The sequence below is a fragment of the Mixophyes fleayi genome, chromosome 11 (assembly GCF_038048845.1).
Source record: "Mixophyes fleayi isolate aMixFle1 chromosome 11, aMixFle1.hap1, whole genome shotgun sequence".
In the NCBI taxonomy this organism is placed as follows: Eukaryota; Metazoa; Chordata; class Amphibia; order Anura; family Limnodynastidae; genus Mixophyes; species Mixophyes fleayi.
Window position 1 is genome coordinate 77789096 of NC_134412.1, and position 22880 is coordinate 77811975.

At 42.1% G+C, this 22880-nt stretch overlaps 1 protein-coding gene across 4 annotated transcripts in view; it reads left to right on the top strand.

The window, feature by feature from the left end:
* VWA1 (von Willebrand factor A domain containing 1) overlaps nt 1-22880 on the top strand; it is an 85869-nt gene that overhangs the window by 47203 nt on the left and 15786 nt on the right. Inside the window, exons 3-13 of one of the 4 annotated variants that reach the window (XM_075189798.1) lie at nt 2024-2302; nt 3437-3712; nt 4619-4891; nt 6687-6959; nt 9804-10076; nt 10749-11021; nt 11827-12099; nt 13057-13329; nt 17071-17343; nt 20752-21027; nt 21269-21541. In XM_075189798.1, coding sequence (XP_075045899.1) covers nt 2024-2302; nt 3437-3712; nt 4619-4891; nt 6687-6959; nt 9804-10076; nt 10749-11021; nt 11827-12099; nt 13057-13329; nt 17071-17343; nt 20752-21027; nt 21269-21541 — 3015 coding nt within the window. The remainder of the gene's footprint in view (nt 1-2023; nt 2303-3436; nt 3713-4618; nt 4892-6686; nt 6960-9803; nt 10077-10748; nt 11022-11826; nt 12100-13056; nt 13330-17070; nt 17344-20751; nt 21028-21268; nt 21542-22880) is intronic. The other 3 variants (XM_075189800.1, XM_075189799.1, XM_075189801.1) reach the window with 3 other exon arrangements.

Consider the following 22880-nt stretch of genomic DNA (forward strand, 5'->3'; position numbering starts at 1 on the left):
TGCACAATTGTGACCAGACGCGACACTACCTTTAATACAATTTTTTTTTAGATAATGGATGTTGCAGAGCTCCATTGCAGCTGGTTCAATGCAGCCTTTGTGTAGATATGTCCCAGGGGCAAACGCAGGATTTGTAGAGGGGAGGTTTCCACACCACGCCACCAGTGGGCGTGACCAGCATGCATGGGGGTGTGGCTATAATTTTAGACAGTGCTTGGCTGCTCTCCATCTCTTCCTATCCATATAATATACATGGGCAATGCTGCGTGCACTACTGTTAGGTGCATGCAGCTCTCCCTTTTCAAGCGGAGCTGTGTGAAGTGGGAGCAGGGTCCAGCCACCTCAATTATACAGTGCCCCAGGCTTGGAGGGGGGTATCCAGGTACTAGGAAACCTCCCATCGGTTTGCCTATGTGTCCTGTATAAAAGTTGAGGGCTGACCAACCTAGCATGGAGTGTTCAGCAGGGAAGTGTCATTGCAATGTTTATAACAATCATTTTATAAAATATGGTAAAATTGGTATTTAGTTTGTAATTGCCTTTTGACATATGCTGTACTGGCATCTTTTACGGATTTGAAAAAATGTGGATTTTGCACTCGGAACATGAAATTTGGATTTAACAAAGCCAGTTGATGCTTCTGAAAAATAATATTGTAGGGCACTAAAAACATACTGTTTACTAAGGCAAACCCAGTTCTCAGGCAGTCCTTACAGTGCAGGTTTTCCAGGTCACGAGTAATTATACCACCTGTGGATCTGTTACAATGTGGCGGTCAGTAATTAGTACCACCTGTGCTCCTGCAGGGAGATATGGAAAACATGCACTGTTAGGGGTCCTGAGGACTGGGTTTAGGAAATCCTGTATTAAGGGATTCATAACTTCATATCTACTGTCCATGTTGCCATTGTTGTAAGTACTATATTTTATACTTCAAGTTACCTATAATATCAGAGTTATTAAATTGATATCATGATCAGACTCAAACTGAAGCTTCAGAAGATGGAATTGAAAATTATCTATAGATAGAATACATTCAGTTCGTTTTATGTTAGTGTTATTGTTCAGTGAAACTATTTCTCCTATAAGCATATAATAGCAAACGAGAAGCACAAGTATAAAAAAAAAAATCGCAAATAAATGAAAAGCTCCAGGCATGCAATAATATTCTAACAAAATACAATTTCCCATTGCGCATTTTGTTGCTTTTTTCTAAAACCGCTCTAATGGTACACACTTCATTGCAACTCACTCAAATTATCATGGAGATGAAGGTCTGTGTTTCATTTTTAAAGGACTGCTTTATCAGCCCCTGAGCCATGTCTACAAATTAGAACGAAATTTAGACATTGAAATTACACTAAAATCAATGCTGCCATCTTGTGTCCAGTATGAGGTAATGCATAGCTCTTCAAAATGTGAAAATATTTTTCCTGGGACACTACTGTACAGCCGGTGAATGTATGCAGGTCACATGTAATGCTGCCCCAGGGAACCTTGGAGCATTACAATACCAATCATGTTATGTTTACTGAATGCTATAATAGTATACTGTTTAAAATAAATGTTAACTTTTAAAGCACAGAGATTAAGAAAACATGTTAAGAATTAAATATAACCTATAGAAAAATAGGGATTTCATTGTGCAATAATGAAAAACAGGGATATTTCCAGTGGGGGAAAAACTTGAATCTCAGGACTATACCTGGAGAGGGAACTATGGGTCATACATCCTAATAAATAGGACTTTCTATAATGTTGCTGAGGATGCTTGTTAAACATGCAGCAAAACAGAGATTTGATTTAATTCCTTTTCTTGCACTAGATAGATAAAAATAGTTTCTGATTAGCTGCCATGGTTTTAGTGCAGAATTTAGGAAATTCCTGACAGTATTACTTTTTTTTTCCATTTTTATGTGAATAAAAATGAATCGGTCATTAGCATCTGTTTTCATTTCAAAGTGTTTATTACTTAAAATCTATTTTATTATATTTTTTGTTTTTATTTTTTTTATCTTCACAGAATTGATCCAAGCAAAAAGACTACAGGCACTGGATATAACACGTACAAGTTTTCGATTGACTTGGCCAAGATTGCTGTCTAGAGACACAGGACATTACATTTTGGAATATGCACCCACAAGTGATCCAAGGAGAAAGTTACAGCACACTATGTTTGGGGATGAAACAAGTTTAGTTCTTAGGGGCTTAACTCCAAATACTACCTATCGCGTCACACTCTTCCCTGAATCTAATATAGACTATGTCCATCCTCAAACCATCAATGTCTCTACGCTTCAAGGTAAATATACCATTGTAATAAACGTTTAAAGGTGTTCAAATTGCTGGGTTACAGTGGATTTAACAAGTTCCCGTCAACCATGAATTAACATTTCCAATACCATCTGCATGCAATGGAAGTAATGGTAACAAATGATTTTTGTATTAATATATAGTTATCAAAGAAGCTTATTCACTCAATTGTTTTTTTCATTAAATTTATACACAATTCGCTAAAAACGTTGGTGATTATCCTTAATTTGGGTTAAACGCAAGACGTCTTATCAGCTTTCCTGGATTGAGAAATCACATATAATTTACACTTTAACATATTATCTCAATTCAGCTGAATTAATCTTTAAAGTTATACTTATTTGAAAATATGATATAACATCTTTTAAAATGTTAGGAAGAATGATTTAGAAGACGGACTGTTCTTTTGACCTTTTATCTACATGCACATAGTCATAGTCAGAGGCAAACGCAGGATTTGTAGAGGGGGGGGTTTCCACACCACGCCGCCAGTGGGCGTGACCAGCATGCACAGGGGCGTGGCTATAATTTTAGACAGTGCTTGGCTGCTCTACAACTCTTCCTATCCCCATAATATACATGGGCAATGCTGCCTGCACTACTGTTAGGTGCACGCAGCTCTCCCTTTTCAAGCAGAGCTGTGTGAAGCTGAAGCAGGGTCCAGCAACCTCAATTATACAGTGTCCCAGGCTTGGAGGGGGGTTTCCAGGCACTAGGAACCCCCCCCCCCCCCCCTCCCTCGGTTTGCCTATGATAGTCTACAACGGCCTACCATAAAAGGATTTTGTATATTCTCCTTAAAGGGAAGAAGCCAAGTGGGTAGGGTAGATAAGTGGAATACTATTACTATTATTAACACTTGTATAGATTGGCTAAGGTATAGCTCATGTATAATGTTATTTTACTGAAGGGGTAATATATACTTGGAACAATTTCCCAGCATGTGTAGAGTGGTTTAATCACAGGTTTGTACTGAGAATAAGCTATTAATAACAACAAAATGTCATCTGGTCTTTACCTGTTGTCACTATTCTATGTTTATACACATGGCATTGTCCTGCGTAGAGAACACAACACAAAGACTGGTAAAGATAATAATGCAATAATCAGTTTCCCTTTCTAGACCTGAAGGAAGAAAGAAACCTGGAGGCTTTCGATATAACAACTACGGGCTTCCGGCTAGCTTGGTCTTCGTTGTCTGGAGATACAGGGAATTATGTAGTGAAGTACTCGCCCATGTCTGCTCCAAGAAGGGAGCTTCAGAAGACTTTGTCTGGAGACGAGACCACTGTAGTACTTAATGGTTTAACCCCAAATACCACCTACCAGGTCACACTTATCTCTGATTCCAATGACCCGTATGTCCAGCCTGAAACAATCCAAGTTTCTACTCTCCCAGGTAAGAGCAGCATTGTCTTTACTCAGTAGTTTTATGTTTACAGTCTTTTGGGTTTTTTTACTATATCAAATGGAATTACCCCATAAAACCAGAGAATGAGGCTTTTAATCTATAATACTGCAGCATAGTGCCTTAGTGGTTAGCACTTCTGCCTCACAGCACTGGGGTCATGAGTTCAATTCCCGACCATGGCCTTATCTGTGTGGAGTTTGTATGTTCTCCCCGTGTTTGCGTGGGCTTCCTCCGGGTGCTCCGGTTTCCTCCCACACTCCAAAAACATAATAGTAGGTTAATTGGCTGCTATTAAATTGCCCTCAGTCTCTCTCGGTGTGTGTATGTTAGGGAATTTAGATTAGAAGCTCCAATGGGGCAGGGACTTATGTGAACGAGTTCTCTATACAGCGCTGCGGAATTAGTGGCGCTATATAAATAAATAGATGGCGATGATACTGTTTGAGGAAGTTGTGAAAACTACACTGAGTGGTTCCCATCCATGGAACCAGCAACCAGAGACCAAAGGTGTTGACTAGAAAGATGAAGCTATATAGTTATATAAGGCATGTGCCGGTCTACAAATGAAGTATTTTGGAGTAGTCCCCACGACAATGTATGGGGCTGCTGGGAAAGTGAAGGATAGCTGTTACCTTAGCATTTCCCAAGGAGGGTCTAGTACTGTCTTACAATGGTGTTGTACGCGGGTCTACAACTGTTCTACTAAAGAAAACCGAGGGATAGTAAAGATGTAGAAACCAAACACAAACCAGACTCAAGGCAATTTAATTATCTTTGTAGACTCTGGATATCCTTTACACTAGTAGGACAATACATTTACATTTTCTGTTATCTTCCAAATATTTTACCAAACTTTTAATTTTAAGTGTAATCGTCTCTGTTTCTGTTTTGCAGATCTGATCCAAGCCAGACAGCTCCAGGTTCAGCATATTATGGCAACAAGTTTCAATTTAACTTGGTTAAAGCTAACCGGAGACACAGGGCGCTATTTCCTGGACTATGCTTCAGTGTCTGATCCAAGGAGAAAGTTAAGGAAGACTTTGTATGGCGATCAGACCGGTGTGATTAGTGGTTTAACACCAAGTACCACCTACCAGGTGACATTTATCCCAGAATCCAATCTGCCGTCTATACAGTCTCAGACTATCCAGGTCTCCATCCTACCAGGTAAGCTGCATATTCCTTATACTTCTTAAGATTTGTATGCAGTCATCCGTCAGCCACTTATATGTTCCACTTTATTGTTCCACTAGGGACTCTGTAATACACAACATTTCCCCCCGAAAATTGTATTTGTGAGTAAGTTGTATTCAATTGTTTCTTTTAACGCGCTAAAACAAAAAAAAACGAGCGCTCTAAAAATATTACCGTTAATACGGTAATTACTCGCTAAATTTCATCTCGCAGCTCCCTGAGCAGCGAGCTGAAATTCAGCCCGCTGGCAGCGAGTAAGTACCGTATTAACTGTTTACGCGCGCAAAATTACCGTATAATATGAAGTTTTTTTAGAGCGCTCGGTTTTTTTTGTTTTAGCGCGTTAAAAGAAACAATTGAATACCCCCCAAGGCATTTTGTTGTATTATGACCTATGGCAGTGGTTCCCAAACTGTGTGCCGTGGCTCCATGGGGTGCCACGGCGATCTCACAGGGGTGCCGCGGCCAGGGCCGGTGGTAAGCAAGGCGAGGGACTACTTGGTAATTATTTTGGCTTAGGGGTGCCTTGAAAAAATTAGGGAGACCCTAAAGGTGCCTTGAACTGAAAAAGTTTGGGATCCACTGACCTATGGACTTTTCAGGACTCATTTGCACAGGGCTGCAGGAGCTGTCTATAATACTAGTACAGCGGAACCGTAGTACAGATGGTGCCGGAGCCGCAGGCCACCCAACTGCTCACCCCATCCACCACTATTATAATGCACCACTGAGCATGTCTCCAAATGATCAGGGGTCCTGCCAAGCAACCGGAACCATTTCCAGTTTGGTCACACAGACGGGTGGCCAGATTTGGTCAGATCTGCCCAGATCGCATTGGTGCTTGTTCAGGAGATCTGTAAACAACACTGCACATGGTCTGGCAATAGTAGTCTACCTATGAGAAATGGGGAAACATTGTTCTATAGGTCCATCAGGCTTTCTTCAGCGGGCCTATTGCAGGATATCAGAAGACTCAAGCTTGTAGTAAGTTCAGACTTGCCAACTCTCCCGAAATATCCGGGAGACTCCCGCATTTTGCGAGAGTCTCCCGGGCTCCCGGGCGAGTGTGGCAATCCCCCGCATCTGGATAATTCTGCCCACTTCCTAGTGAAGTGGGCAGAATTAAGTCCCAAACGCCGCGATTCCCGGTGAATCGCGGCGTTTGGCCCCGCCCCCCGCTGTCAAATGACGCATTTTGCGTCATCACGTCATGGGGGCAGGTCCAAAATGACGCCACTTGGAGCCCCGCCCCCCTGTTACGCCCACCTCCTCTGCAGGCTCCCGGATTTCACCAACAGAAAGTTGGTAAGTATGAGTAAGTTAGGTAGCAGCCTTAACATCTTTATAGTCTTGGTATAGAATCCTTAAAATACTCATTCATGAAGTGCCTTTAATTTGGAACAACTTGTATTCTACTCTTGACTGTACTATACTGGCTGTTTATTCAGACCATGCAAGGAACAACAGAATACCTCTCCATTTATGAGTTTGTCACGCCGCTTGCCCACCAGTAGGAAAAGATCTGCCATAGTCTAGAGGGAGACGGCAGATGATGAATTCTGAGACACGTTTAGGTAGAGTCAGACAATAACAAGACTCCCAGACACAAGTTCCATGTCAGGTCGAAGTCATAATCCCAGGGATATTGTGCAACAGTGCATCATATTGTATACATTACCCACAGTAACATTATAATTCTTCTTTAGCCTCCAAATATTTTACCGAACTCGGCAATGTAAGTATAAAAGTCACTCTCTCTATTTTGCAGATCTGATCCAAACAAGAAGTTTGCAGGTTCAGAATATTACGGCGACGAGTTTTAATTTAACCTGGTTAAAGTTGACAGGAGACACAGGGCGCTATTTCCTGGATTATGCTTCAGTGTCTGATCCAAGGAGAAAGTTGAGGAAGACTTTGTATGGAGATCAGACCGGTTTGATTAGTGGTTTAACACCAAATACCACCTACCAGGTGACATTTATCCCAGAATCCAATCTGCCGTCTGTACAGTCTCAGACTATCCAGGTCTCCACCGTACCAGGTAAACTCCACAATTCCTACAGTTCTTCAGTTATGTATATTGCCATTGCTCAGACACTTACATTTCCCATGTTAATGGGCCAGTAGCGACTTGCCTCTGTAATACACAACATTTCTTCTGCTATTTATCCAGTCTCCCTCTGTACTGAATGCGGGAGCTGATTGGATATGAGCCGCGGATAATCCAATAAACGTGCACATAAAATGCACACAACTGTTATGACTACGTACATAGATAGAACTCTGTATGTCTCTACACTAGTTGCCTGTTTTCTACAGAATCCAATATAAAATACTTTTACTAATCTACAAGGCCATCAACAAAGCTGCACCAACATACATCTCCTCTCTTGTCTCAAAATATCTCCCAACTCGGCAACTCCGTTCTGCACAAGATCTGCGTCTCTCATCCACCCTCATTACTGTCACAAACTAAATAATTGGACGGCCTTACCTGCTGGTATTAGCGCTGCTACGCAAGGAGGCGCGGAGTCTATCCACACCCCAGGTCTTCACCAGGGAACCCCGCAAGGAGTTATGGGCTTAGCTGCTGAGACGTGTCGGTCGCGGTTCTCCCAGGTAGCCACCAGCGAGGTCACGGAACAAACGTAGTGAACAGTCCGAGGTCAAATCCGTGCAGGCAACGAGGTACAGAAGGGTGAGGCAGAAGGGTAGTCAGGAAGCCGAGAGTCAGAACCAGGATAAGGTAACAGGAACCAGGGAGAATCCAAAGAATAGTCAAACAGGCAAAGGTCAATCCGGAGGAAGCGGGCAGGAGATATATATATGAATAACAGGGGAGCCTAGAGACAGGTTGGGAGACTAGATACTCTGGCACCCTAGTGATGCCAGAGTCTAGTTTAAATAGAGGCGCCACCCCTGTCATTGGTGGAGTGGAGCTCGGCGGTCAGCTGATCTGACCGCCGACAGGAACTGCTGGCAAGCGTCTCCGTTGCCTAGCAACGAGACGCGATGTTCGGGCGCATGCGCCTGGGCTCCTGTGGCCGGAAGTGACGTCCCGTTGCCTAGCAACGGGACGAGCGGGTATCGAGAAGGCGTCCGTCCCGGCACCAGGTAAGAGTGCGGGACGGCGTCTGACAATTACATCCTCCCATTCCCGGTTACAGGACTTTTTTCAGGCTGCACCCACTCTATGGAATTCTCTCCCTCTCACAATAAGACTCTTCTCTGGTCTACAAACTTTCAAGCGTTCTCTGAAAACCCACCTCTTCAGACAAGCTTATAATATTCCTTAACCACACTCTTAACCTCACTAGATTACCATATTACCATCCTTTACACAATTTCAGACAAGACAACTCCCCCCTGACCAACATTGTTATGTGACAGGATCATTTAACTTATGAGTCACTGTTACCTTTTCAGTCTGGCTGGGCCGAAATGCAAAATGTAGACTTAACCTCATGTATCAAACTCCCATTGTCCCATAGATTGTAAGCCTGCGAGCAGGACCTTCTCATCTCTTTGTCTGTTTTACCCAGTTTGTTTATTAGTTTACTATGTTTGTTCCCAATTGTAAAGCGCTACGGAATATGTTGGCGCCATATATATAAATGTTGATGATGATGATATGTTTGATGGCTATATCCAATGCAAGCTGTGAGACCCTGTCAACTAGCAGTCATATGTAGGTAACTTCGGGGATCCCAGGGGATCTACAGAGGTAGGGGTTTGGCTAAATACTATGGGTGTCCAAACGTGGATAACCCCTTTAAGAACTTTAAGCTAGAGCTTCATGATTTCCACATATAACCAAATACATACCTTGTTGTGTAATATACAATATATTTATGTATTTATGTTGTTACACAAAATGTATACAAAAAGTTATCTCTACTTTCTCCTGGAAGATTATTAATGAACACACCACGTTCCCCTTACAAATATCCTTCTTGTTATTGTTGGGCAGCACGGTGGCTTAGTGGTTAGCACTTCTGCCTTCCCGACCATGGCCTTATCTGTGTGGAGTTTTTATGTTCTCCCCATGGTTGCGTGGGTTTCCTCTGTGTGCTCCGGTTTCCTCTCACACTCCCCCCCCCCCCCCCCCCCCCAAAAAAAAAACATACTAGTAGGTTAATTGGCTACTATCAAAATTGACCCTAGTCTGTGTGTCTCTGTGTGTGTGTGTGTGTGTGTGTGTGTGTGTGTGTGTGTGTGTGTATTAGAGAATTTAGACTGTAAGCTCCAATGGGACTGATGTGAATGAGTTCTCTGTACAGTGCTGCAGAATCCTATATCTCGCTATATAAATAAATGGTGACGATGATGATGATTGTCTTAATATAATCCCTCTTTCTAACACTACCCCTGTCTTTTTGGTACTATATAAGTAAAAGTGGCGATATTAATAATGATCGTGATGATGATGATTAATTTTCAGACTCGCGGTCAGGTAATTCTCCTCTGTGTAATTCCACATAACGCTTTACAGATCAGCTCTCAGCAGAGAAATGGGACAAACCTGATGGTCAGATCTAGTGAGAGGAGAGCTCCACCATTGGTCATTTTAATTTTCCAAGCTGGTATTCTCATGCTCCTTGATATCACAACCTATAAGCTCATGTCTGTGCAGTGGGTACAAGCGTAGAGTTTTCTGTCCTACCTAATGGCCACAAAGATAAACAGATATTTCTTGAAGACAGTGTAGACTTAGGGCGGCATTTCCATTTAAATATAAACATTTGTTTTTTTATAAAAAGCAACAACCTGCTATTTGTATAATGCACGATTCAACAGTATATATTTCTCTCCTTTATATGTAAAATTGTATACATTCTGTTTTCTAACGTTCTCCAAATATTTTACTCTTCTTTCTGTTTAACAGATCTGATCCAAGCAAGAAACCTGCAGGTTCTGAACATCACAACGAGGAGTTTTCACTTAACCTGGTCACCATTATCCGGAGATACAGGACGTTATACTTTGAAATATGTATTTGCTTCTACACCAATGATAATATCACAGATGTTGTTGTATGGGGAGACCAGTGCAGTGATCGGAAACTTAATACCAAACACCACCTACCAGATCACATTTATCCCTGAATCCAACGTGCCGCATATCCAGTCAGAGACTATCCAGGTCTCTACCCTCCCAGGTGAGCCACAGATTTCTTAAATAAGGTATTACATGTTACATCAGCCACATAAATCTTCCACCATATATTTCCAATAGAAATTTTACACACACACAGCACATATGAAAACCATAGTAGGCAACTCTCCTGGAATGTTTGAGAGACTAACGAGTATGTGAGAGACTTCTGGGAGTTCCAAAGGAGCAAGCAAATCTCCTGGGAATACTTAGCTGCTGATTGGTGCAATGTGATCTGTGTCATCAAGCTCCACCCACCCCAATAACCACCTAATAGACACCTACGCTCAGTGTGTTTTGAAGTGGGCAGGGCTTGAAAACACAATGTCTCCACCCACTTGTACTGCAAATCCTATCAGCAAGCTCCAACTTACCAGAACCTGATTATTCAACAGGCTGACTAGGCTGAAGCCTAGGGTGCAAGTTATTTGTGGGGGGGTGCAAAATTGTGAGAGTCAGAAACTGAAATGAATTGTACCTAACCACCATAGTCTACAAACCACACTGCCCTGCAAAAAACAGCCAGTGTAAAGCTTTCCTTTTGTATCTTGAGCTTGCTGATGATGACATTGAATGTATTCGTGCTGACAGACAGAGGACATCTGAGAGAGGTCTCCCCTGGGCTTCCATTGTGATATCACCATTGTAACATTTTACTCTTCTTTCTGTTTAACAGACCTGATCCAAGCAAGAAATCTGCAGGTTCTGAACATCACAAAGAAGAGTTTTCACTTAGCCTGGTCACCATTGTTGGGAGATACCGGACTTTATACTTTGAAATATGTATTTGCTTCTAAACCAGGGGCCATATCACAGATGTCATTGTATGATGAGACCAGTGCTGTGATTGAAAACTTAATACCAAATTCCACCTACCAGATCACATTTATCCCTGAATCCAACGTGCCGCATATCCAGTCACAGACTATCCAGGTCTCTACCCTCCCAGGTAAGCTACAGACTTCCTAAATTAAATGTTTACATGTTACATCAGCCACATAACTTTTCCAACATCTAATTTCAATAGCAATTTTGCACACAGATAATATCTTCTTAAACCATAGTAGCCTCCTCTCCGAAAATGTCCTGACAACTCCTAATTTAAGAGGAGACTTCCAGGATGTCCGAGAGAGCAAACAAATCTTCTTGGGAACAATTACCCTCAATTGTATTAATGGACACAAAAACTTCTAGAATCATAGAAGTGCCCATTCATTTCTATGATCCTGGGTAGTCCGTACAGCTTAGTACAATTCATGCATTTAAAAGCAATCAGTATGATACGTTTCCTTGACGCGTTTCTCCGTCTGGTCTGATGGTTTCCTCAGAAGGATATTGTATACTATTCCTCATCCATCCAGTCTTTTTCAAGTCCGTAGCTCTAATCAGAGTTCTTCAATTAGTCAGCATCTGTGTTAGTGACGATCATTGCAAAGACGAGAGCCCTGAATATAGTTACTGCTGCAAATACAGGTTTCTGTATTAATAAAATAATTAAAAAAACACCTAAGGCTTGTAATTTGATTGAAACAGATCAAACATTTAAGTTTACACAATCGCTGAGCATCAATAATTAGCACATTTCTTAGGCTGGATTTATAGCTCTCTAGTAAATCTAATTAACATCCATCTTACCAATGTGATCTTACTAATTATATCACCAAGAGTTCTGTATTTATATTGTTAAGGTAAAATTGTATATAATTTGTTTTCTAATGTGTTCCGAATATTTTACTGTTCTTTCTGTTTAACAGATCTGATCCAAGCAAGAAATCTGCAGGTTCTGAACATCACGGCTGGGAGTTTTCACTTAACCTGGTCACCATTATCGGGAGATACAGGGCGTTATATTTTGAAATATGTATTTGCTTCTAAACCTGGGGCCATATCACAGAGGGTGTTCTATGATGAGACCAGTGCTGTGGTTGGAGACCTAACACCAAATACCACCTATCAGATCACATTTATCCCTGAATCCAACGTGCCGCATATCCAATCACAGACTATCCAGGTGTCTACCCTCCCAGGTGAGCTACAGATTTCTTAAATTAAGTTTTATAGGTTAAATTGGCCACATACATCTTCCACCATCTAATTCCAATAGCAATTTTACATATACACACAACATCTGCTAAAACCATAGTAGCCTCCTCTCCCATAATGTCCTGGGAACTCCCAAATTAGAGAGAGACCCTTCAGGACTTTTGAAAGAGCAGGCAAGTCTTCCTGGGAACGATTCCCTGCTGCAAGGTTGGCAGGATCGTGATGTGAATTACTCAGCTACCCCAGTAAGCACCTACTAAACACCAAAACTCAGTGTGTATTGAGGTGGGTGGGACTTGACAATTGTGTAAACGCATTTGGCCTAAGTCATTTAAAAAGAGCAAAGCACAAAAAAAGGAGTAACTTTGCACCTGAGCAGAACCATGTTGCATTGGAGGGGGAGGTACATTTAATTTGAGGGGACAGATTTACAGTTGGGGTAGGGCATGTCCTGGATCAACTTTAAATTTCAGTTTAAAAATAAAGCTATCAAGTATTTGTGTGCTACATGAAAAAATAGCCAGTATTTAACTTATGTGCAAAAAAATAACTAATTTGCACCCCTTGCATTGTAACATGGTTTGTCCAGGATCAAATGTACTCCTTTTTTTTGCCTTGCACTCCTTAATGACTAAGGAGCCATTGACTTTGAAAATCTTATTCTTTTGTTGGCAAAAATAGTGCACATACAACATCAAGCATCTTTTCTTGGTACGGAGACTGACGAGCACATATGTGACTACTAAAAGATATTGTTTAGTTTGGATCAACTGATGCTTGAGGTTTAATAAAATCTTTGAATTTATAGATAAGAGAGGTGTAACCTGTTATTTGCATAATGGATGGGACAACAGTATACATTTCCCTCTTTATTATGTCAGATTGTATACATTCTGTTATTTGTGTTTTACAAATATTTTACTGTTCTTTCTGTTTAACAGACCTGATCCAAGCAAGAAACCTGCAGGTTCTGAACATCACGACGAGGAGTTTTCACTTAACCTGGTCACCGTTATTGGGAGATACAGGGCGTTATACTTTGAAATATGTATTTGCTTATAAACCAGGGGCCGTATCACAGACGTCGCTGTATGATGAGACCAGTGCGGTGATTAGAGACTTAACACCAGATTCCATCTACCAGATCACATTTATCCCTGAATCCAACGTGCCGTACATGCAGACACAGACTATCCGGGTCTCTACCCTCCCAGGTGAGCCACATATTTCTTAAATGAAGTATTTACATGTTACAGCAGCCACATAAATCTTCCACCATATATTTCCAATAGCAATTTTACACACACAACCTCTCCTAAAACCCTAGTAACCTCTTCTCCCATAATGTCCTGGGAACTCTCGAATTAGGGGTAGACTTTCCGAAACTTCTGAGATCTCCACTCCCATTATCTCCTGGAAACCCTTATCCGCTGCAATGTTGGCTGGACATTGGCGCGGAATGAGTCATCCAGTCCAATCCCCACACTCCCCGTTAAGCATCTATACTCACTGTACACTGAGTTGGGCAGGGCTTGATAACTCGATTGCTGCACGTTCATTTTGCAGCGAAATGTAACATCAAGATTGTCATTTACTAACTGCTAATAACATTAAAAGTTATTTATATGTTTAATTAATTACACAACTATTATCATTACTTTATTCTCTACATGGATTAAGGAATACACTTCTCTCCATCCGCATATCATACTATAACTGACCCACTAATAACGTCTGCCTGCAAACAACGTCTGTCTATCTTAACAGCGGAGGAAATTTACTAAAGTGTGAAAATTCATCTATGAAATACATTTATATTTGTACAAAAGTGCTTATTAATCAACCTGACACATACACAGATATATGCCCCTATTCTGGTGTTGCCCCATAAAAACACTGTTTTATAAATGCACCTGTATCATAGGCAAACCGAGGGGGGGTTTCCTAGTGCTTGGAAACCCCCCTCTAAGCCCGGGGCACTGTATAATTGAGGTGGCTGGACCCTGCTCCCGCTTCACACAGCTCTGCTTGAAAAGGGAGAGCTGTGTGCACCTAACAGTAGTGCAGGCAGCATTGCTCATGTATATTATGGGGATAGGAAAAGTTGGAGAGCAGCCAAGCACTGTCTAATATTATAGCCACACCCCCATGCATGCTGGTCACGCCCACAGGCGGCGTGGTGTGGAAACCCCCCTCTACAAATCCTGCGTTTGCCCCTGTGTATAGTAAGAAAGACATCTCATATAAAGGATAAGGTGACTTACAATTAATGGGACCTTCTCATCACCTGTAACAAGAGGTTCTGCAGGCATCCGCAGACCAGGAAACTCACCTATCTGCTCCTTTTTCATCTCATTTAATTATTCGTCCTGCAAAACAAAATATTGTTTTTGCACGTGATTGCAATTCCAGGAACATTCATGTACCCAGCCTGCATTTAGCCAAGACCAGCTATTTGGCAAGCTGCCCTCATCAGAAGGTGCTCAATCATTCACCAGCTGTAGGCACCAGCACCGTGGCATTCAGGGCTTTGTGGTTTCTTTAAAACCTGTAGCATTTGCACAGAAATAGGCATATAATAACTCAAAACAACAGATGTGCTGCAAGTTCTCATTTTTGCATGCTCATAAATTGCCCTAATTTCGTATTAATTCTTTTAATTTGCCACACACATCTGTTATCAGAATAAAAGTTCCCTTTTCAAACAGGATGGGTTTTTTTTCCCTTCATCAAACAACAAAAACCCTTAAAATAATCTGTAAAAACAAAACACATAGCAAAGAGGGGAGCAGGCTCTGTTAGTTGTTTTCAGACTTGCATCTCCTGCTGTGAACTCCTGCATGACTCTATAAATGGTGAAGCCATGTCACACTGACTGTGACTCTTGGAGATTTCGGCTGTCCCTCCTTACTGTTTTGGGAGTGATGTAATTTAGTTATGTCTAAATACTCCTTTTAATGATTGCAGATAATTAGTTAACTAATTCATATGTTGTGAACTATATTAAATATATATATCCAAGTACTGGGTTTATTTTGCTATTTTTATAACTGTTGGGAGGGTGCAAAAATAATTAGACAATTATTTTGTTTGAAGTATTTTAATAAACTAATTAATTAAATCTCAACTATGTGAAAATTGCTGTTAAATACTCATGGATGTTCTATTGCAGAACTTAAACCAGCTGATGTATATTAATTAGACATTCTCACACTCACCCTCACATTCAAGGCCCTTACTAACGCCACTGCTCCCTACATTTTCAACCTCATCTCTATTCGCGCTCCATCCCGCCCTCTGCGTTCGGCCAATGACCGTCGCCTCTCTTCCCCCCTGGTTACCTCTTCCCACGCACGTATCCAAGACTTCTCCCGCGCTGCCCCCCTCCACTGGAACCAGCTCCCCCCGCTCCATCAGAACGTCCCCCAATTTGTCCAGCTTCAAACGGGCTTTAAAAACCAACCTTTTCTTAAAAGTCTTCCAGTCTCCTACTTAACTACCCACGTTGTTGTACTCCTCTCCCCCCTCTCTTCCTCCCGGTCTCTTCCCCCTTCCCTGACTCAGCCTCCGTTCTCCCCCTTTCTTCTTCTCATCCTTATGTCTCTCTGCCTGTCCACCCATCCCCTTAGATTGTACGCTCCTTCGAGCAGGGCCACCTCTCCTCCTGTTCTCCACCACTTATAACTTTGCTCTCCAGCTACTCAGCCTCCTCCTTGAGGACCTTCTGCCCTTCGACCCCGATCGCTACTCTCTTCACCCCTCTGTGGCTCCCACCTGTCATCTGCGCCCTCCCTCTTGGGCTCAGTCTACCAACGTATGTGGACTATCCCTTTCCCCCACCCCCTCTAGCTATGTTTTGAGCTTCCTGAGTTACTGTGCCACTTGTTAACTGTACCGTGCTGTCTCACCCTGTACTGTGATATTGCTTGTACCTGTACGGCGCTACGGATACCTTGTGGCGCCCTATAAATAAAAATTTATAATAATAATAGACATACAAGCCTAAAGCTGTCTATATGACAAAAATACATAATTTATACTTAATCTTCCTGCATCACCAATACTTCCCTCATATATAGTGACATATGTCATTTTTTATACCCTCCCCATTTACTTTTTGTCATTTTGAAAACCACCAAACCTTTGAATGTTGATTGTAACATTGTAACATAACAGCATACTTGCCTACTCTTTGGACCCCCCCTCTTCGAAATTCCCGAGATATCCAAAAGACAAGTGGGGGGGGGGGGTGCGCAATGACGTGAGTTGCATCATTACGGACACACCCACGGCGCCTGATGATGCTATTTCCATCATTACAAAGTGGGAGTGGAGTCCTGATGACGCATTTCGCATTATCAGGCCTCTCCCACTTCTGCGTGATTATGCAAATCACGTCCCCTTGCATTTCGCAAAAAAGAGAAGCAGGGCCCAGAAGAGTGGCCCACTCTTCTCAGGAGGACTCCCCGAAATGGAATACATGCAGTTAACCCTTTATTGTAATTAATTGGCTCTAGTTGCTATGTACCGGTGCAGAACATCCTCTATGCTGACAGAGACTGTCCACCTGCAGACAGCTTGTGTCATCCTTGCAATGCTCCTCCTCTAGGATGTGCATTTAATGCAGGAATTTGAGTACTCGCCTACCCATAAGTGAGAACCGCCAACTTCTTATAGTAGAGAAAGGCCAAGGCTTATTTATATTCATTACCATGAATGTGAACATTTACAAATGTTATCCAAGCTTTAAGGAACTATTTTACTACAGTCAGCCCCAGCTGGACATTATGTCCAGTTACTCTGCCCGGAGATCGGACAGACCAGTAGCTGTTGAGAGAGGACGGGTCGGAAAAGACCTATTTAATGACAATGATACAGTTTCATTTTTTTGTTGAGTTTTCCCTAATGTCTGTGCGTTGTGACCTATCTGTTATAATGTTGATCTTCCCTTATAGAACCCGTCCAGAGAAGATATCTGAAGGCTCTGGATATAACCAGTACAAGTTTTCTCCTGACCTGGTCAAAGTTCCCTACAGATGAAGGACTATATGTGTTAGAATATGTGCCCATTTCTCTTCCAAGGACACAGCCGAGGACGTTGTTTGGAGATAAAAACAATGTGGTTATAACTGGCTTAAGCTCAAATACCACCTATGAGGTCACACTGTTCCCTCAACAAGATACACAGGATGTTGAACCTGAAGTCATCCATGTCTCCACTCAGCCGGGTAGGTTTAAGGTTACCTAAATGGGACAAATATGTTTATATTGCTAACACTAGATCAGTCGTTTTACTTGCTGTAAGAGACCTGTCTGCGTTCCAGATCGCAGCTGGCGCTCTGTTCTTCCGGGCAGGCAGCGCAGCTGTGGTCATGTGACTCGGGTGGGGAATTTGAATTTCTTTCTCCTATATCTAGCGCACTCTGACACACTGCCTGTGTCAGAGCTGTGTCCAGCTCTCCTTGTGTATCCTGTGCTGCGTTCTGGTGTTTCCTCTGCTGCCTGCGTACCTGTGTATCCAACCTGGCAATCCATATTGACTACTCTGCTGCCTGCGTACCTGTGTATCCGACCCGACAATGCATATTGACTACTCTGCTACCTGTGTATCCGACCCGACAATGCATATTCACTACTCTGCTGCCTGCATGCCTGTGTATCCGACCCGACAATGCATATTGACTACTCTGCTGCCTGCGTACCTGTGTATCCGACCCGACAATGCATATTGACTACTCTGCTGCCTGTGTACCTGTGTATCCGACCCGACAATGCATATTGACTACTCTGCTGCCTGTGTATCTGACCTGACAATGAATATTGACTACTCTGCTGCCTGCGTACCTGTGTATCTGACCCGGCAATCGTATTGAGTACTCTGCTGCCTGCGTACCTGTGTATCTGACCCGGCAATCCATATTGACTACTCTGCTGCCTGCGTACCTGTGTATCCGACCCGACAATGCATATTGACTACTCTGCTGCCTGTGTACCTGTGAATTCGACCCGACAATGCATATTGACTACTCTGCTGCCTGTGTACCTGTGGATTCGACCCGACAATGCATATTGACTACTCTGCTGCCTGCGTACCTGTGTATCTGACCCGGCAATCCGTATTGACTACTCTGCTGCCTGCGTACCTGTGTATCTGACCCGGCAATCCATATTGACTGCTGCCTGCGTACCTGTGTATCTGACCCGGCAATCCATATTAACTACTCTGCTGCCTGTGTACCTGTGAATTGGACCCGACAATGCATATTGACTACTCTGCTGCCTGTGTACCTGTGAATTCGACCCGACAATGCATATTGACTACTCTGCTGCCTGTGTACCTGTGAGTTCGACCCGACAATGCATATTGACTACTCTGCTGCCTGTGTACCTGTGAATTCGACCCGACAATGCATATTGACTACTCTGCTGCCTGCGTACCTGTGTATCTGACCCCGCAATCCGTATTGACTACTCTGCTGCCTGCGTACCTGTGTATCTGACCCGTCAATCCATATTGACTGCTGCCTGCGTACCTGTGTATCTGACCCGGCAATCCATATTGACTACTCTGCTGCCTGCGTACTTGTGTATCCGACCCGACAATGCATATTGACTACTCTGCTGCCTGCGTACCTGTGTATCCAACCCGACAATGCATATTGACTACTCTGCTGCCTGTGTACCTGTGTATCCGACCCGGCAATCCATATTGACTACTCTGCTGCCTGTGTACCTGTGTATCCGACCCGGCAATCCATATTGACTACTCTGCTGCCTGCGTACCTGTGTATCCAACCCGACAATGCATATTGACTACTCTGCTGCCTGTGTACCTGTGAATTCGACCCGACAATGCATATTAACTACTCTGCTGCCTGTGTACTTGTGTATCCGACCCGACAATGCATATTGACTACTCTGCTTCCTGCGTACCTGTGTATCCGACCCGGCAATCCATATTGACTACTCTGCTGCCTGTGTACCTGTGTATCCAACCCGACAATGCATATTGACTACTCTGCTGCCTGTGTACCTGTGTATCCGACCCGGCAATCCATATTGACTACTCTGCTGCCTGTGTACCTGTGTATCCGACCCGGCAATCCATATTGAATTCTATGCTGCCTGCGTACCTGTGTATCTGACCCGGCAATCCATATTGACTACTCTGCTGCCTGTGTACCTGTGTATCCGACCCGGCAATCCATATTGACTTCTCTGCTGCCTGTGTACCTGTGTATCCGACCCGGCAATCCAGAGACCTCAATGACTTTGAAAGAGGGGTGATTGTTGAAGTGCATTTGGCAGGAGCGAACCTTTCCTTCAGGATGATTTTGTTTTCAGCATTAATATCATCCAGAAGAGTTATTTACCTACAAACCCTTGGATGGATGGCCAGGGCAGAAGAAAATTGTATACATACCTAACATAATTTTCTGATGCTCGTTTAGCATGACCCACCCTGTCTTTCAGTTAAGATAATAAGACCATCGCTGTAGAGGACATACCTTCTACTTTAGGTGGGATGTTAACACCTTTGTTTTGCATGATGGTTTGGGTGGTGATTAAAATATTTTACAAACTAGAAAAATAAATTACCAAGGGAAACAAGTGAACTAATATTCAGTAATGAAAACAAAAATACACAGAGATACATTGTCATACAATATAGAGCTTTAGACATGTGTTAAAAATATGATTTATGATGATATATATATATATATATATATATATATATATATATATATATATATCTAATATATATAAGCCTAGCGGCGTGTGTTAGTGTGTGTGTGTGGAAAAAACTATTTTCTCAGGAAGGGCTCATCCAATTGACCTGAAATTTGGTATACTGACATTATTTGACCAAAAAATTATAATAGTGAAGTCAGTTAACTTCCATAAGGTGATGATACCTCGGATTGACTTATGTCCATCCGAAACAGGACTTCCGTTTAAGCTAAGACGGCGGCAGTTCCCTTTGAAGGCGGCATTTGCTATGACCATTAACAAGTCACAGGGTCAAATACTTGACCATGTGGGTATTTATTTACCAGAGCCTGTGTTTGGTCATGGACAATTGTATGTTGCATTTTCACGGGTACAGAGAAGCAGTGATGTGAAAGTGCAGGTTATGAATACTGCCCTTCAAGGAAGACTGATTGAGCACAGCGATAAGGTGTTTAGCAGAAATGTTGTGTATCGAGAGGTTTTAGAACAGTAAGACGATGGAGATTAAGGATGTGGCGATGAAGATGAAGGATGAGGTGATGGAGAAGAATGATGAGGTGGTGACATGTGGACAAAACCACGTTGAAAAAGGGCGCTTACGTCGGGAAGTAACGCTCTTCCCCTGAGGAGACCTGGCCTAGCCCCAAATGCATGACAAGAACCTTTTTAACACCTTAAGTAGCTTGATTTGACTAGAATGCATGAGTATCATGCAAGGGTTAACTTGTGTGTGTGTGTATGTGTGTATATATATATATATATATATATATATATATATATATATATATATATATATATATATATGCAATAATATTTGAAATGCACCATGGATCTGAACTTTAAGTAGTCTATAATTTCATTTTAGGTTATACACTAAATGTAATAGTGTCCATTTATCTTCATAGAACTGGACCACAGAAGAAATCTACGTATTCGGGACACAACAGCTACAAGTTTCCAGCTGATCTGGTCACGGTTGCCGGGAGACAAAGGACATTATGTTTTGGAGTATTCTCTAGTATCCCATCCAAACAGGAAACATAGGAAGATATTGCCTGCGGATCAGACTAACGTGGTGCTTAACTATTTAAACCCAAATACCCAGTATCAGGCAACATTATTTTCTGAATCCAATGTCCAAAATGTTCCACCACAAACCGTCCAAATCTCAACTCTTCAAGGTAAGTAGCCTAATGACAAACATTGCCAAAGTGTCCATATAATTATAGACCAATCACCATGAGGCTCCAACGGAGTTTCGCAGGTAACTGAATTCTCTCCAAAGAAAGAAAATGTTGATCTTAAGAGTCCTTTTAAAATGGTCCAGTTATTATGATTCAGCATTAATGCAAGTCCTTTATCAGGGAAACTGTAACCCCAAGTATTGGATTAATAAACCATTTCTATATTTTTTTTTCCTAGAACAACTTTGGCCAGCTCAGATTTTGATATCTGATCCCAGTGCGCACAGTTTCCGGGTGAGCTGGGGTCCCAGTCTTGACAGTATTGCCGGTTATGAAATCCAGTATGGACCACTCCCCAGCAATGCAGTACAGACCGTACAGGTGGACGGCAGAGTGAACACCACCGTACTGGAAGGTCTGAAGTCCAACACAACGTACTTGGTGACCGTGTCTGCCATATTTAAATCAGGCGGGGAAAAAGCACTGTCCGCCATAGCATGCACAGAAATGAGTAAGTGTTGGCATCAAGTACATATTATTGGTAAATGTCTGAATGCAGGCCCTTCTCTTACATTAGTGTAGTAAGATGCGTTGTTCATGTGCACTCAGTTTGATCACCTGCTACTAGTGAAATATAGTGACCCCTTTTGAAAATTCATTGAGACCCTTCCCAATGAGATCACTGAGGCCAACTCAATGACAGAAGAGGTGTATTGTATATGTATATATCGTATTATTAAAGTAATTCTATCGTTTTAAAATAAGCATTGCCCAATCAATTGAATGTGTGTCCAAAGCACAAAGTGATTTATTTTTAACAGATGTAAATAGTCAACAATTCAATACATTATTATATCATGATAAAGTACAGTACAGCACAGCCAATACCAAAAGATAAGTACATACCAAATGCAATCGCTTGCGCACGCTGCGCAATCACCGGACCCGATGGACAATATTCTGTATAGAATATTGTGTCAGAGTTGACTGAGCCCCAGTGAGATGCAGCTAATATATATACAGTCAGTGTTTCATTGAGAACAATAGAGATGACGTAGATTGTTTCTATAGGTCCAGACGTTGGGTGGGTCCAGGCCAGACAGGTAATAGGTTGATTCAATCTAAGGAATCCAAAGGTGGGGGTCTTCTCTCCAGGGGGTCTGCTCCTTTTCATAGCCAGTATCATACAAAGGTTTTACTCTCTAATATCAATAACTAAAGTATGCAATGTGCGATCTCTTCGCCGATTGCACCGGACAGCTGCTGATGATTAGGGCTTCAATATGATATCAGGCATGACACCTTTCCTATTACCTAAACCTTTAATAACACTACAATGTACATATAATCACTATATATATATATATATATATATATATATATCTATATATATATATATATATATATATATAGACTAATAATATACCGAATACTATCTGCTCCTGAATTACAGTGTAACAGAACCAATATGAAATGATATAAATAACTAACTGTTGTAATGCGAGTGTGTGCGTGCGTATTTTACCGTGCGAATGCACCACGTCACGTAACACGTGGCGTACGCTTCGCAATACGCACGGCAAACCAATATTAAACCAATATACTTTCGTTCATCCAATTATACGACTTCAACAGTCCACCCTTTGATAGTACAATAAACTATCACCTTAAAGATGTTATAAGCAGGATCTCAGTACCACGTTTCATTGTTATGTAATACAAATCCCCTTTGGTGTATGTCCACACTGTTTGTAGATCTAAACAAGTTATCATAAGAGAGAGTCTTAATCCTCTAAACGACTTCTTCTTTTACTATAAACCGTACACTTCTGGAGCTTGGAGATAACCTT